Source organism: Hemitrygon akajei, chromosome 16 (genome assembly GCF_048418815.1).
Source record: "Hemitrygon akajei chromosome 16, sHemAka1.3, whole genome shotgun sequence".
In the NCBI taxonomy this organism is placed as follows: Eukaryota; Metazoa; Chordata; class Chondrichthyes; order Myliobatiformes; family Dasyatidae; genus Hemitrygon; species Hemitrygon akajei.
The window spans coordinates 90,483,561-90,497,848 of NC_133139.1; the positions used below are offsets into that span (position 1 = coordinate 90,483,561).

General features: G+C 45.5%; 1 protein-coding gene across 3 annotated transcripts in view; it reads right to left on the reverse strand.

Annotated features, from left to right (window-relative positions):
- The window catches only part of LOC140740290 (long-chain fatty acid transport protein 1-like), a 90,718-nt gene that overhangs the window by 14,331 nt on the left and 62,099 nt on the right, over positions 1 to 14,288 (reverse strand). For all 3 annotated transcript variants that reach the window (XM_073069431.1, XM_073069432.1, XM_073069430.1), the window contains 4 exons: positions 13,692 to 13,801; positions 11,654 to 11,863; positions 9,912 to 10,038; positions 116 to 253 (listed from right to left, as the gene is read on the reverse strand). In XM_073069431.1, coding sequence (XP_072925532.1) covers positions 116 to 253; positions 9,912 to 10,038; positions 11,654 to 11,863; positions 13,692 to 13,801 — 585 coding nt within the window. The remainder of the gene's footprint in view (positions 1 to 115; positions 254 to 9,911; positions 10,039 to 11,653; positions 11,864 to 13,691; positions 13,802 to 14,288) is intronic.

Consider the following 14,288-nt stretch of genomic DNA (forward strand, 5'->3'; position numbering starts at 1 on the left):
CAGGGAGATGGGGTCCAGGGCTCTGCAGGGGGATGGGTGGGGGGGGGGCTGAACATTACAACAAATACTTGTTACCCCCTCAGTTACCCAGTCTGCAGCATCCCAGGGTCCGTACCTGACAGGTAGGCGCAGTCTCCTTTCTTAAACACGTTGTAGGCAATCTTCTCATTTGTGGCAGACTTGCTGGCATATCCATCAAAGCGGCGGAGTGGGTCCTGTTGGTTTATACGACCCACCAGCTGGCCTGGCTCCCCTATGGCACAAAGGAGGTGTCAATGTCAGTGAGCTCCACAGCACAGGGTCCGCACCACCCTCCCTGGCCCCAAGACAGAGAGACAGTCAGCCACTGTGAACACAGAGATTCTTCCATCTCAACAGACTCTCATTGTAACAGCATGCTGCATGCACCATGCAACCGATGATAGATATACCATTTCAGAAGCCTGAAGTCCCACATCACCAAGTTTGTACTAAGATCCTTTTTTCTCTCTCTTTTCACTATCATCTATAATTTATGTTCTGTGGGTTGTCGGTACCTGTTGCAAGCATGTTTATCACTGTATCTGCACCTCACAGTACTTGTGGGCACAGCACATTTCCAATTGGCTCCATACCATCTTGACACGTCTTCAAGATGGTGCTAAGCTGCAGTCTTCATCAAGATCTTAGCTCAGAATTAGTTGTTTTTATTAAATTCATAGGGATGGTACAGAGGGGGGTGTTAGTGGTCAAATTTGCACTTACGACAGAGAAGGAAGTTAGGGGTGTGAAAATTTATTCAAAACTTTAGGATTTTTAATGTATTTAATCTTGTAAAGTGACAAAATGGAACCTGTATAATTCCAGAGTGCTTTGTTATAAGCTAAGTTTTTTACGTGATGGGAAGCAGGTAATGCCCTGATCATTATATATTGTGTAACTAAGTGGATGTTGATATACTGTGTGGCCTTGAGTACTGTGGCTGTAATGCAGGAGCTGACTCCCAGAACAGATAACAGCCTGAAAACTTGCATAATAAAAACAAACTTTGAAAGCTGTAAATCAGAAGCTGCCTGCCATCACGAGGAGTAGAGGTGCTTTTCCTTGCAAGCAATAAACATGCTGTTGAACAGATCCACTCTGTTTTTCTTTGGTTCTTTGTTATAAGACCTAAAATGTCTTATAACAAAAGGTACACAACAGGGATTAGGGACAGGGACGTGAGTAGTTAGAGACCAGATTAGGATTCAGGGATAGGAATGTGGAGGAGTTAAAAGTCAGGCCCCTCCATTCTGCACTCAAAGTCCAGTGACGTGGTTAGGTGACAAAGAACATACATGGATGTCGGGCTGTCCCAGGTCGGTGGGTCTTGGGATCGGACGTCTATGTAAACAGCAAGCACAAGGAAGTAAGAGGGCCGGTCATTCGGGGTCTTGTCATCAGCTAGTCGAGGGGATGATATCGAAATCAAAGCCTGAAGGTTAATTAGAAGTCCAGAATTTGAAGCCTGAGACTGGAGGCCTAGAGGCCTGTCCTAGAGTTGGGACTTGCTTTTTTGTTGCTTGTCTTCTCTTGTTGTTCTGCAAGGCATTGTGGACATGCTTTGCTGTTGCCGAAATGTGTGGCATCACTTTATGGCCTTCCCCCAGCACATCCTTGGTTGTGTTAGTTGTTAATGCAAATTTAGCACTGGTATGTTTTCATGTACATGTGATAAATAAATCCGAATCTGAAAAGGAAGCTGATTTGACTTGACTTAACCAAAGAATACAGTGTGCCACAGTTCCTGAGAAGACCCTGGATTGTGTAGAGGGAGATAGAGTTCAAAGGAAGCGAGCAAGGGCAGTTGGGATATTCTGCACATTACAGATCTTGTGGAGATGTTGGACTGTGTATAATTAGGTTCCTGGCAAGGGCCAATGTAAAGGAGTTAGGTTTAACCAGAGTGGCCATTGCGGTAGTGGGCCAGAGTTAGAGTGGGGTGTTGATGCTTTAGCTCAACGAGGGTTCAGCGAGAAGGGTCTAAGGCTGCAGGTAGATTTATTTCATTTTTCTTCTTTTTTTATGGCAGAGTTATAGCAGGGAGAATGCCAGATGGGAAAGTGGAATGTTGTGGGAATTCAGGATGTGGGAAGGCAGGAAGACCTGCAGTGTCCTGATGACTATACCTGTAAGAAGTACATCCAGCTGCAGCTTTTTTCAGACCATGTTAAGGACCTGGAGTTGGAATGGGTTGAACTACAGATCATTCAGGAGGTTAACAGATTCATCGACAGGACATACCTCACCATTTTTTCTCTCTTTTTGCACTATTACTTAATTTATATATTTTAACATGTTTTGACATTGAAATATGACATTTATATATTTTGTCATTAAAAAAATTGGACAGATATATGGACAGGAAAGGGGCAAAAGTTTAGGGGAAACACGAAGGGGAATTTCTTTACTCAGAGAGTGGTAGCTGTGTGAAATGAGCTTCCAGTAGAAGTGGTAGAGGCAGGTTCGATATTGTCATTTAAGGTAAAATTGGATAGGTATATGGACAGGAAAGGAATGGCAGGTTATGGGCTGAGTGCAGGTCGATGGGACTAGGTGAGGGTAAGTGTTCGGCACGGACTAGAAGGGCCGAGATGGCCTGTTTCCGTGCTGTAATTGTTATATGGTTATTATATGGTTATGGTTAGGTATATGGACAGGAAAGAAATGGAGGGTTATGGGCTGAGTGCAGGTCGGTGGGACTAAGTGAGAGTAAGTGTTCGGCACGGACTAGAAAGGCCAAGATGGCCTGTTTCTGTGCTGTAATTGTTGTATGGTTTATATGGTTATAACATTGATTTCTTATTGCAATTTATAGTTTTTAAATCATGCATTGCAAAATACTGCAAATTCATGACATACAGTATGCCACTGATAATAACCCTGATTTTGATTCTGAAAGTGATATCACAGGTAGATAGTGTCATAAAGAAAGCTTTTGGCACACTGGCCTTCATAAATCAAAGTACTGAGTAAAGCAGTTGAGATTTTATGATGAAGTTTTATAAGACATTGTTGAGCCCTAATTTGGAGTATTGTGTACAATTCTGGTCACCTATTTACAAGAAAGATGTCAATAAGATTGAAAGAGTACAGAGGAAGTTTACAAGGATTCTTCCAGGAGTTGAGAACCTGTGTTATAGGGAAAGGTTGAATAGGTTAGGACTTTATTCCCTGGAGTGTAGAAGACTGAGGGGAGATTCGATAGAGGTATACAAAATTATAAGGGGTATAGATAGGGCAAATGCAAGCAGGCTTTTTCCACTGAAGTTGGGTGGGACGACAACAAGAGGTCATGGGTTAAGGATGAAATGGGAACAAGAGGGAACTTCACTCAGATGGTGAGAGTGAATGGTGAGATCTGCCAGCAGGAAATGGTGGATGTGGATTTGATTTCAACATTGAAGAGAAATTTGGATCGGTACATGGATGGGAGAGGTATGGAGTGCAGGTTGATGGGATGAGGCAGACTAGATGGGTGGAAGGGCCTGTTTCTGTGCCGTAGGCTCTTTGACTCTAACGCAAGAACAGTGTTCATCTCATCATGTCTATGCTGTCTGCAATATTTGCTAGTTGGTAATGTGCAGGATGAAGTTCACAACAGATCGGACGGGAGGAGGCTGCTCTCCCTCACTCTGACCTCAAAAACAAGGAAGTCACAGGTGCAGCTCCTCATGGCTCCAGCAGATGGTGACAAACTCACATGTGGCAGATAGCACTGAAGCCTCAAATTGTTAAAGCAAATTTGAGCAGATCTAATCTGAGCCAGGTGCAATGTGCAGCACACATACTGATTTGTTTTTGTCATTTTTCTTAATAATGAAGAGAGCATGATAAAGAAATTGGCAAATAATATCAATGAGGAAATGGATTAAGTTCACTGAAGTGTGATATAATTCATTTGGAAATTGCAAAACTGCAAGGAAATTAGCATTCTCAGAGTTGTGGAAGAACAGAGAGACCTTAGGGTATAAACACAATGGTCCTCAAAGGAAGATGAGCTTAATAATAATGCTTTTCTTTGTTAGCTGAGCCACAACAAATAAGAAACAGGAACTGGAACTGTATTCAACATTAGCTAGACTGCAGATGGAGTACCACGAACAGCTCTTGTCATCCCCTTACAGAAAAGACAGAAGAGATTTACTAGAATTTTGGTAAAGACTGGAAAACTGCAGCTATGAGGAAGGATTGGATAACCCAGGGATTTCTTCTTTGGAACAGAAAAGTACAAGCAGAGACTTAATTGAGCGTATAAAATTGTGAAGACTTCAGCTGAATTGGAAGGACACATATTTCTTTGGACTGGATCATCACGGCCTGGTATGGGAAACTCCAATGCACAGGAACAGAAGAGGCTACAGAGAGTGGTGGACTTCATCACAGATACAGCTCTTCCTACCATCAAGAACATCTACAAGAGGCGATATCTCAAGAAGACAACATCATTAAGGAACCCAGCATCTAGGCCATGCCATCGTCTCAATGCTGCCATCAAGCAGGAAGTACAGGACCCTAATGACCCACACCTCAGAGTTCAACAACAGCTTCTTCCCATTGCCATCGGGCCATGAAGTCTAACACTATTTCTTTTTACTCTCTCTCACTCAGACTAATGTCATTATGCTAATTTTTTATTTTATTGCACAAATTATGTATAAATTATGCTAATTTATGTTAGTCATGTTTGTAATGTATTGTGATGTAAAAATCTAATTTTCACAGCATTCTTACCCCAAGAATGTATGCCATAACAATAAACTTGAACTTATTGAGCAGAAAGCAAGTAAGCGTTCTGTGCCATCTATCAGCCTCTCGCTCATGGCTGCCGGAGGAAGGTGTCTGTGTGCGATGGTCTTTCTCTCCTTCTTGTCCACTGTTGCTGGAGGAAGATTCTGGTGTCAAATGGTCTCTCTCTCCCCCTCGATGCTGTCGGAGTCCTGGGTCTTGGGCAAGGTTTAGCCGAAGTGCCTTGTGGACTGGACTCTGTTATGATGTGTTTCAGGTTGCCCCTTTCTGTGCAATTTTCATCGGGGTGGACTAGTACTGCGGCCTGAAGTTAATGAACGATGTGACACTGATTGAACTGAAAATGCCTGGTCTGGTTCAATGTTTCCCGGTTCGGAGTTTTATATTCAGTGTTTTTCGCTCTTTATTTGTGCCGTTCGTGTGATTTGTTCTGTTTTTTTGCACTTTGGGAGTTTGATGTTTTTCTTTGAACAGCTTCCATGGCTTTCTTTGTCTGCGGGAAGACATACCTCAGGGTTGTACACTGTATGATGATAAATGTACTTTGAACCTTGAATCTTTGAAGTTGATAGTAGAAGGGTGAAAAACAAATGGACATCGGGGTTAAAGTATAGGCAGACAGGAGAGGAGATGGGCATACATTATTTTCATACAAAGGGCAGAAACCAGTATTACCAATTGAGGCAAAAACTCTCATCATTTTTATATTAAAAAAGGACAAGAGACCATTCAGCCCCTTAAGCCTGTGCTACCATTTAATATGATTATGGCTGATCATCCAAGAACAGTCCCCTGTTCCAACTTTCTCCCATGTCACTCGATCCTTCTTCGTAAGCAGTACAGGATGTGCACTAGACAAGCTGTGAGATGGGCTCTGTAGACCAGTGCTGGAAGCTGAGCCCAGGATAAAGGGTTCTGTTCTGAACAGCACAGAGAAGATGGGCTGAACAGACTCAGTCATTACAGATCTATGACTGGATTGTTCCTGAAAGGCTGTGAGAGTGGAAATAATTCCTCATATTCCTTTCAGGATATCAAACGCAATTCGCAGCCGATGAAATTTGTAATATAGTGGATGTTGTATTAAAGGAAACGTGACAGCTCGAACTGTGTGCAGCAGGATCGGAATCAGGTTCAATATCACCGGCATACTTGACGAAATTTGTTGTTTTGTGGCAGCAGTGCATCTCAGTACATAATAATAGAAACAAAACAAGAAATAACATTGAAAAAATATATAAATTAAGTAAGCTGTGCAAAAAGAGAGCAAAAAATATTGTGGTAGTGTACATGGGTTCATTGTCCATTCAGAAATCTGATGGCAGAGGGGAAGAAACTGTTCCTGAAACATTGAGTGTGTGTCTTCAGGCTCCTGTACCTCCCCCGATGGTAGAATGAGAAGTAATGTCTTTGATACTGGGGGGCGGGGGTTATCACCCACGACGGAGCTGGCTGGGTTTGCAACTTGCTGCAGTTTTTTCTGATCTTTCGCCGTGACCCCTCCATACCAGTTAGAATCTTTCTGTGGAACATTTGCAGAACCTGCGCGAGTCTTTGGTGATAAACCAAGCCTCCTAAAGCTCCTAATGAAATAAAGTCACTGTTGTGCCTTCTTTGTGATTGCATCAATATGTTTGGCCCAGGAAAGAACTTCAGAGACATTGATATCCAGGAATTTGAAACTGCTCCCCCTTTCCACTGCTGATCCCTCAATGAGAACTGGCGTGTGTTCCCTCGACTTCCCCTTCCTGAAGTCCACAAGCAATTCCCGGGTCTTACTGATTGCTGAGTGCAAGGTTATTGTTGCAACACCACTCTACCAGGTGACCTGCCTCACTCTTTGACATCTGAAATTCTGACAACAATGGTTGTGACATCAGCTAATTTATAGATGGCATTCGAGCTATGCCTAGCCACACAGTTGTGGGGGTAGAGAGAGTAGAATTGTGGGCAAGCATGCATCCTTGAAATGTGCTAGTGTTGATTGTAAGCGAGGAGGCAACATTATTTCCGATCTGCACTGACTGTGGTCTCCCGATGAGGAAGTTGGTATCCAGTTGCAGAAAGAGATACAGAGGCCCCAATTCTGGAACTTGTACTGCGGGTACGATTGTGTTTAACGCTGAGCTGTTGTATGTATTACTATTGTCCAGGTGATCCAAGGCTGAGTGAAGAACCTTCCGCTATAGACCTATTGCAGTGGGTCCAGGTCCTTAAAATGAGATCACTGGTTGCAGGAACGTCCCAGTGGATGGGTGTAAGTGTAGTTATCCACTTCTGTTCAGGAGTCTGATGGTTGAGGGGTAGTAACTCTTCTTGAACCTGCTGGTGTGAGTCATGAGGCTCTTGTATCTTTTAGTGGATGGCAGCAGTGAGAAAGGAGCATGACCTGGCTGGTAAGGACTTCTGACGATGGATGCTGCTTTCCTACGATAGTGTTTAACAAGATAAAGAGTGCTTAATGGTTGGGAAGGCTGCATTAACTTTTGTAGAGATTTCTGTACAAAGGTACTGGTCTTTCCTTACCAGGCCACGATGCAGCCAGTCAATACACTCTCCGTTGCACATCTTTTGGAGTTTGTCGTAGTTTTTGATGTTATGCCAAATCTGTGCAGACTCCTAAGGAAGTAGAGGCACTTCCATACTTTCTTCGTAATTGCATTTACATGCTGAAATCCACACGGGTCTCGATGATGTCAGTAACAACTGTGGCATATCCATTTGGATTCAAAGATGAATCCCAGAATATTATCTAGTCCACTGACTCAAAGCAGTTGGTCTCTGTTGACCATACCTTCTTGGTCCTCACCACAAGTATGGTGGCCTTTAATCTCTGCCTGTAGTCGGGAGTAGGTGAAAGGACTTTACAAAGTGTGGGCACGGAATGGCATGGTAAGCGTTCTTGGTGGTGGTATAACAGAGGTCAGTTACGTTGGATCCTCTGTTATACCGAACAAGTGTAGCTGTTCAGAGACTTCTTCATGTTGGTCTGGTTGAAACCCGCCGCAACGATAGGGAAGGCTGTTCCATGACTGCTGATCATGGTGCTCAGCTCCTTCAGTGCCTGCCTGACACTTGGCCAGAGGTGGAAATATACCAGGTTGATGGCAGAAAATTTCCTCTGCAGATAAAATGGATTAACACTTGACTGCTTGATGTTCTAGGTCAGGTGAGCAAGACTGAGACTGAACCATCATGTCTGTGATCCATGATGAGTTAATCCTGAAGCATTCGCCCCTCCTCTACCTTTAAATGGCTTAGCTGTCCTATCTTTGTGGTGGATGGTGAAGCACTCGAGCTGCAGCACTCCATTCAAAATGATGGGGTTGAGCCACGTTTTTGCCAAGTGAAGTACATGGCAGTCGCTGATGTCTCTGGTACTCTGAGGCCTTCAGTTTTATTTTGCAGAGACCGTACGTATTTCAGCAGAATAGATGGGACTGCAGCTCTAAGGCCTCTGCGTTTCAATCGTATCTGCAGCCCAGCAAGCTTCCCGCGCTTCCTTTTCTGCACTTGTGACCTGAGACTGCTGGCAGTGGGCTGCCAATTCTGAGGATCAATAGATCTTTTTAACTTCTTAAAAAGATGCTGCTTAATGAAGTACCCATGGCTGTGACCGTGGATTTCAGCTGTACAAGTCCTAAACAGGAATATTCGAAGATTCCCATCAGAGTCGCCGCTTATCCATGCTATTTCATTACCTCTCAGTAACTGGACCACGTGTCTGGGGGCATGCCGCTGTAACTGGGCAGTTCGTACAGCACTATTATTGTAGGATTGGGGTCAACTCTCACATTGTCTGTAAAGAGCTTGTACATTCTCCCTGTGACCGCATGGGTTTCCTCCCACTGTACAAATAAGTACAGTTAGAATTAGTAAGGTGTAGGCAGACACTGGGAGCAAGGTGACACTTGTGAACTGACCCCAGCACAATCCTCGTTAATTTGATGCAAACGATGCATTTTGCTGTATGTTTAGATGTACACGTGCCAAATAAAGCTAATCTGGGGGATAGATAGATACTTGCTGAAACAGTGCCGTGGGATCACTGACAACCACCTGGAAGTGCATGTGGAGCCTCAGCCTCAGACTGTGTAGACAGTGCCTCTGACAGCGTGGCGCTCCATTGGTTCTGCAGTGGACATGGGGGCTAAAATTCACATCCTTCTGCCAAACCGTGACCTGCTGACCATGACTGGGATGGATTGTGGGTGGAGGGGCTGTGGTTAATCCTACTGGGTTTGATCCTGACCTTGGTAGTTGTCTGCGTGTGGACTAACACACACAAAATGCTGGAGCAACTCAGCAGCTCAGACAGTATCTGTGGAGGGGAATAAAGAGCTGATGTTTTTGACTTTTCATCCGGACTGGAAAAGCAGGGGGAAGAAGCCAGAATTAGGAAGTCTGTGTGTGGAGTTTGCATGTTCTCCCTGTGACTTCACAAGGTTCCTTATCTGATGCTATGTGGGGTTTGAATTGGGTTTTTATTGTCACATGAACTGAGAAACAGTGAAAAGCTTGTTTTACATACTACTCACACAGATCAGTTCATCACAACAGCGTATGGAGGTAGAACAAGTTAAAACAATAACAGAGTGGAGAACAAATTGCAGTCCAGCCTGGCAATAAGCTTCAAGCCCTGATGCTGCTGCAATCTTTCACTGCACTTGTGCATACGTATACTTGTGTGCATGTCAACAAACTGGACGTTAACTCCCCACAACTGCTCCAGTTTCCTCCAACAAAGACCTGCTGGTTGGCAGGTTAATTGGCCGATGTAAATTATCCTCATCATGGGCGGGTGGCAGGAGTACAGAAGGGAGGTGTTATTAGGACAGAGGTAATGAAGGGAGGGGGTGTTATTAGGACAAGGGTAGTGATGGAGGTGTTATCAGGACAGGGGTAGGGAAGGACTGGGTAGTGGGGGGGGGGGGTTTATAAAATATGTGGGAAATAAGTGAGGGAACGAGTCTAGTGGGATTGCCCTGATGGTCAGTTTGGAACTGATGGGCCGAATGGCCAATGTCACAGGAGAATTATGGGAAGTTAGCACGGCACCAGTACGTCAGGGAGAGGCAACACCTATTTAAGCACCCACCCCTCCCCCCAGTTCAGATGAATCACCCCTCTGACGCTGCCCTTACCTGGTTTGCAGGGCACACACAGCCCCTCCGGACTGCGGATCAGCTCCAGCGTGTCCTCGTTCACCTTCACCAGGTGGATGGGGTAGACATGGGGTAGGATCCGGCTGTTAAAGCCACAGGCCCCTACCTGTGGAGAGAGAGGAGGGGAGAGCCTGGCATCAATGTTCAGCAGACTCTAAAGCCAGCAACGATGCGAAGTCCTGCAGCCGCACCAAGCCCTCCTCAGAGCTAGTGTAGAGTCAGACCTGGCGATGTTCCAAATCGCCCTCAGGTACCAGACACCATTTGGAATGCTGGAACGGTGGAGTGGGTGCTGGGCGCCTGGAGGGGTTCATCTCCGGACTCACAGAGCTTCAGAGGAAGCATGTAATCCCGTGGAACCCCCAGGGCCTGTTTCTCCCGTCTAGGACAGAACATGGTTGTACATTCAAGTGCAGTGGATGAGAATCCATAGCATTATCCGTCTCTCTCCCATGAGGCACATGCACAGATTTGAGACTTTTACACAGGCACTGCGGAAAGTACCCTGAATGGTTGCAGTCTGGTACGGCAATTCCAATGCACGGGTACACAGGGGTCTGCAGAGGAACCTGGTCCATCAGGGCTCAACCCTCCCCACCACTCACAACATCGACATGAGGCTCTACCTCAGGCTTCAACCATTTTCTCCCACCAGCCATAAACCTCAACCTCCCTCCTTCATCTTCAAACAGATCAACAAGACTGAAAGTGTATAGCAAAAATTTACAAAGATCTTGCTGGGACTTGATGACCTGAGTTATAGATTTATCAAAATTATGAGGGGGTATAAATAGGGTAACTGTAAGCAGGGTTTTTCCATTGAGGTTGGATGAGACTAGAACTGGGGGTTATGGATTAAGGGTGAAAGGTGAAATGTTTGAGGGAAACATTTCAGAGGGTCATGAGAATGTGGAAGAGTTGCCAGTGGAAGTGGTGGATGTGGATTTGAGTTCAACATTTGGATGGGAGGGGTATGGAGAGCAATGGGAGGTGCAGCTCAATGGGACCAGGCACAACAATAGTTTGGCACAGACCACTAATGGGAGTCAGGATTGTTTGCCTTGGAGTCTAAAGGATGACCTTATAAAAGGTATATAATATTGTGAGGAGTGTGGATAATGTGGGTGGTCTCTGTCTTTTTTTCCAGCACAGGGGGCAGATCTTTAAAGGAGATCTCTGGGGTAAGTTTCAAAGGGTGGTGGGCGTACAGAACAAGCTGGCAGTTGAAGTGGTAAAGGTTGGTACAATTAGAATGTTTAAAAGACATTTGGACAGGTACATAAATAGGAAAGGTTAGGAAGGATGTGAGCCAAACAAGGCCAATGGGATGAACTCAGATGGGACTAGAGCAAAATACAAAGTGCTGGAGGAACTCGAAGGATCAAGTGGCATCGATGGGGTGACAGGGACAGTCAACATTTCAGGTCAGGGCTCTTCAGCTGGACTAGATGAAGGGTCTTAACCTGAAAGCCACTGTCCATTTCTCTCCACAGATGCTACCTGACTCTGAGTTCCTCCAGAACTTTGTACAATGGTCCAGATTCCAACACCTACAGTCTCAAATGTTCTCTATAGCCTTGGTAGGCACAGTGGTCGTCGTGGATGGTCTGATTCTGAGAGCCTGTCTTCCATGTTGTGTAACTCTATGAGAATGGGTCACCGTTGAGAAAGCCCAGGTGGTTTGTGCCCATTCCGATTGGCTGAGAGCTGCAGGCACTCACCTTGCCGTCCAGGTTCGCGATGGAACAGTTGCACTCGGTGGCTCCGTAGAACTCAGCCACCCGCTCGATGCGGAAGCGGCTGGCGAAGGACTCCCAGACCGAGGGCTTCAGCCCGTTGCCGATCGCCATGCGGACGCGGTGCTGGGATTCGGCACGTCGTGTCGGCTGGTTCAGGAGGTAACGGCAGATCTCACCGATGTACTGAACAATCTGAGGAAACATGGTTACACGTTACACAGGGCTCCTAGAAATCACAGCGGAGAAACGTCAACCTTTAACCACCCGCCACTGAAGAGACTGTTTTCACCCTGTACCCCTCTGTGACTGCTGGTCAATTAATCCCTCATCACAGGACGAATGAAAGAGGCTGAGGGAGAGAAAGAGAATCCTGCAGAACCCAAACAACTCCTTCTCCAGCCCCACACAGTGGGAGATATGAGGGAGAGAGAAAGAAATATACAGGCTTTTTCCCTGTTGGGAGGATTCCAGAATGGTGGGCAGGAGATTACAGCTGGAACCAAGCTGTGCTTTGGAGTGACGTGGGAACCACTTACTCACATAGTGGAGAGTGGAACCAAGGAATTCCTCCCCAAAACCATCAGAGAGGCAAGTTAAATGGAACTTGTCAAACTATATCTGACAAGACATTTGTTGGCTGAGGAGAAGGGAATCATGGCATAAAGATACTAAAGTTTCTAAATGGGGTGGAAGGGAAGAGGATGTTTCCTCTTGTGGAATAATCTAAAATTGAGGGTCACGGTTTAAAAAAATATGGGATAGATAGACAGATAGAGAGATACTTTATTGATTCCAAAGGAAATTACAGTGTCACTCTAGCATTACAAGTACACGGGGGGGGGGGGGGGGGCGTAATCATTTCCTCAGCTATAGGTTGAATCATTATGGAGCTTACTGGCTGAGGGCAAGAATGACCTCATTAACACTCTTTGGAGCAGCGCAGTTGTCTTAGTCTATTACTGAAAGTGCTCCTCTGTTCAGCCAAGATGGCATGCAGAGGGTGAGAAACATTGTCCAGAAATGGCAGGAAATTTCTGTAGGATCTTTTGTTCTACCACAGCCTCCAGTGTGTCCAGTTTGACTCCCGTAACAGAGCCAGGCTTTCTAATCGGTTTATTGAACCTGTTGGATTCACCCACGTTGATGTCATTGCCCTAGCACACCACCACATAGAAGACTGTACTGGCGATAACAGAACTGGTAGAACATGTGAAGGGGAGGCCTGTATATTCCATAGGACCTCAGTCTCCTCAGAAAGCAGAGGATAGAGATAAGGTTGACTTTCTTCTCTGAGGGACCCGAGTTTCTGACACTCAAAGAAGCACAGATACTGATTTTTTTTAAGGTAGAGTTTGATAAATTCTTGGGAAACAAACTGGTGATAGATTACAGCCTGTAGGAGGGCAAGCAGGAATGTTGAGGTGAGTATACAATTACATCAGCCATTATATTTTTTACTTATTCAAAAAATGTGTGATTACGCCAGCAGTTAATTGCACAAATTGCCCTAAAGACAGTGGTGGAGAGCCATGCCTTGAACTGCTGCACTCCTTGAGGTGTGAGTTTACCGACAATAGTATTAGGGATTCTGACCAGGTGACACTGAAGAAATAGTGATATATTTCCAAGTCAGGGTGCGTGAGGCCTGGAGGTGGTGGGGTTCCCCGTGCTTTTCCTGTCTTTGTCTCTCTCACTGGTAGAGGTGTTGCAAATGGAAGTGCTGTCTGAAGAATTTTGGCAAGTTTCTAATAGATGGAACAAAAGCTGATACTGTGTGTGGGTAGTGATGTGACTGTGGACAGGGAGCTTATTAAGTGAGCTGCTGTGTTCAGTACAGTCAAAGATGGTCAGTGGTCAGTCCTGCTCCCATCCTCGGGTCTAAGTTGACCCTCCTGTTGTCACCTGCAGTCAGTGGGTAGGAAGTTTCTAAGGCTGCAGCTGATGCACAGCCAGGGAAGAGGGAGTCCTTGGATCGGGAGGGCTCAGCATCCAGAGTCCAAAGGGCTCGGCTAAAACTCACAGTGCAGTTGTACTTCACGCAGTCATCCCAGAAACGGGAGGCTGAGAACTTCTTCCTGATCACCACGGTCAGGCCATGCAGCAGACACTGCCCCACACCGACGATATTACCTGGCAGGAGAACAGACAGAGGCAAGGTTAGAGACCAGGTCCTGCCACGAACACAGGCAAGAACACGTGCAGAACATGAACGTCAACATGAGGACTAAGCACAGTTAAAGATAGAGATTATTTGTCAGATCTACATTGAAATATTAAGTGAACAGTGTCAACAACCAACACAGTCTGTGGATATGCGGGGGCAGCCTACAAGTGTTGCTATACTTCATAGCCTGCTCACAACTTACTAACCCTAACTCATACGCCTTAGAAATGAGAGAGGAATCCCACGTGGTCACGGGGAGAATGTACAAACTCCTTACAGACAGCAGCAGGAATTGAATGCCTATTGCAGGCACTGTGGAGCAATGTGTTAATTACTACGCTCCCGTGCCACAGGGATTAGAAGGATTTGTTCTAGTGTGTGACTAAGAGCTCATTCTAGCTGGTGGGTTTTAATGAGCAGTGAAACAGGGAGGTTTGGGGAGGGAAATTCCAG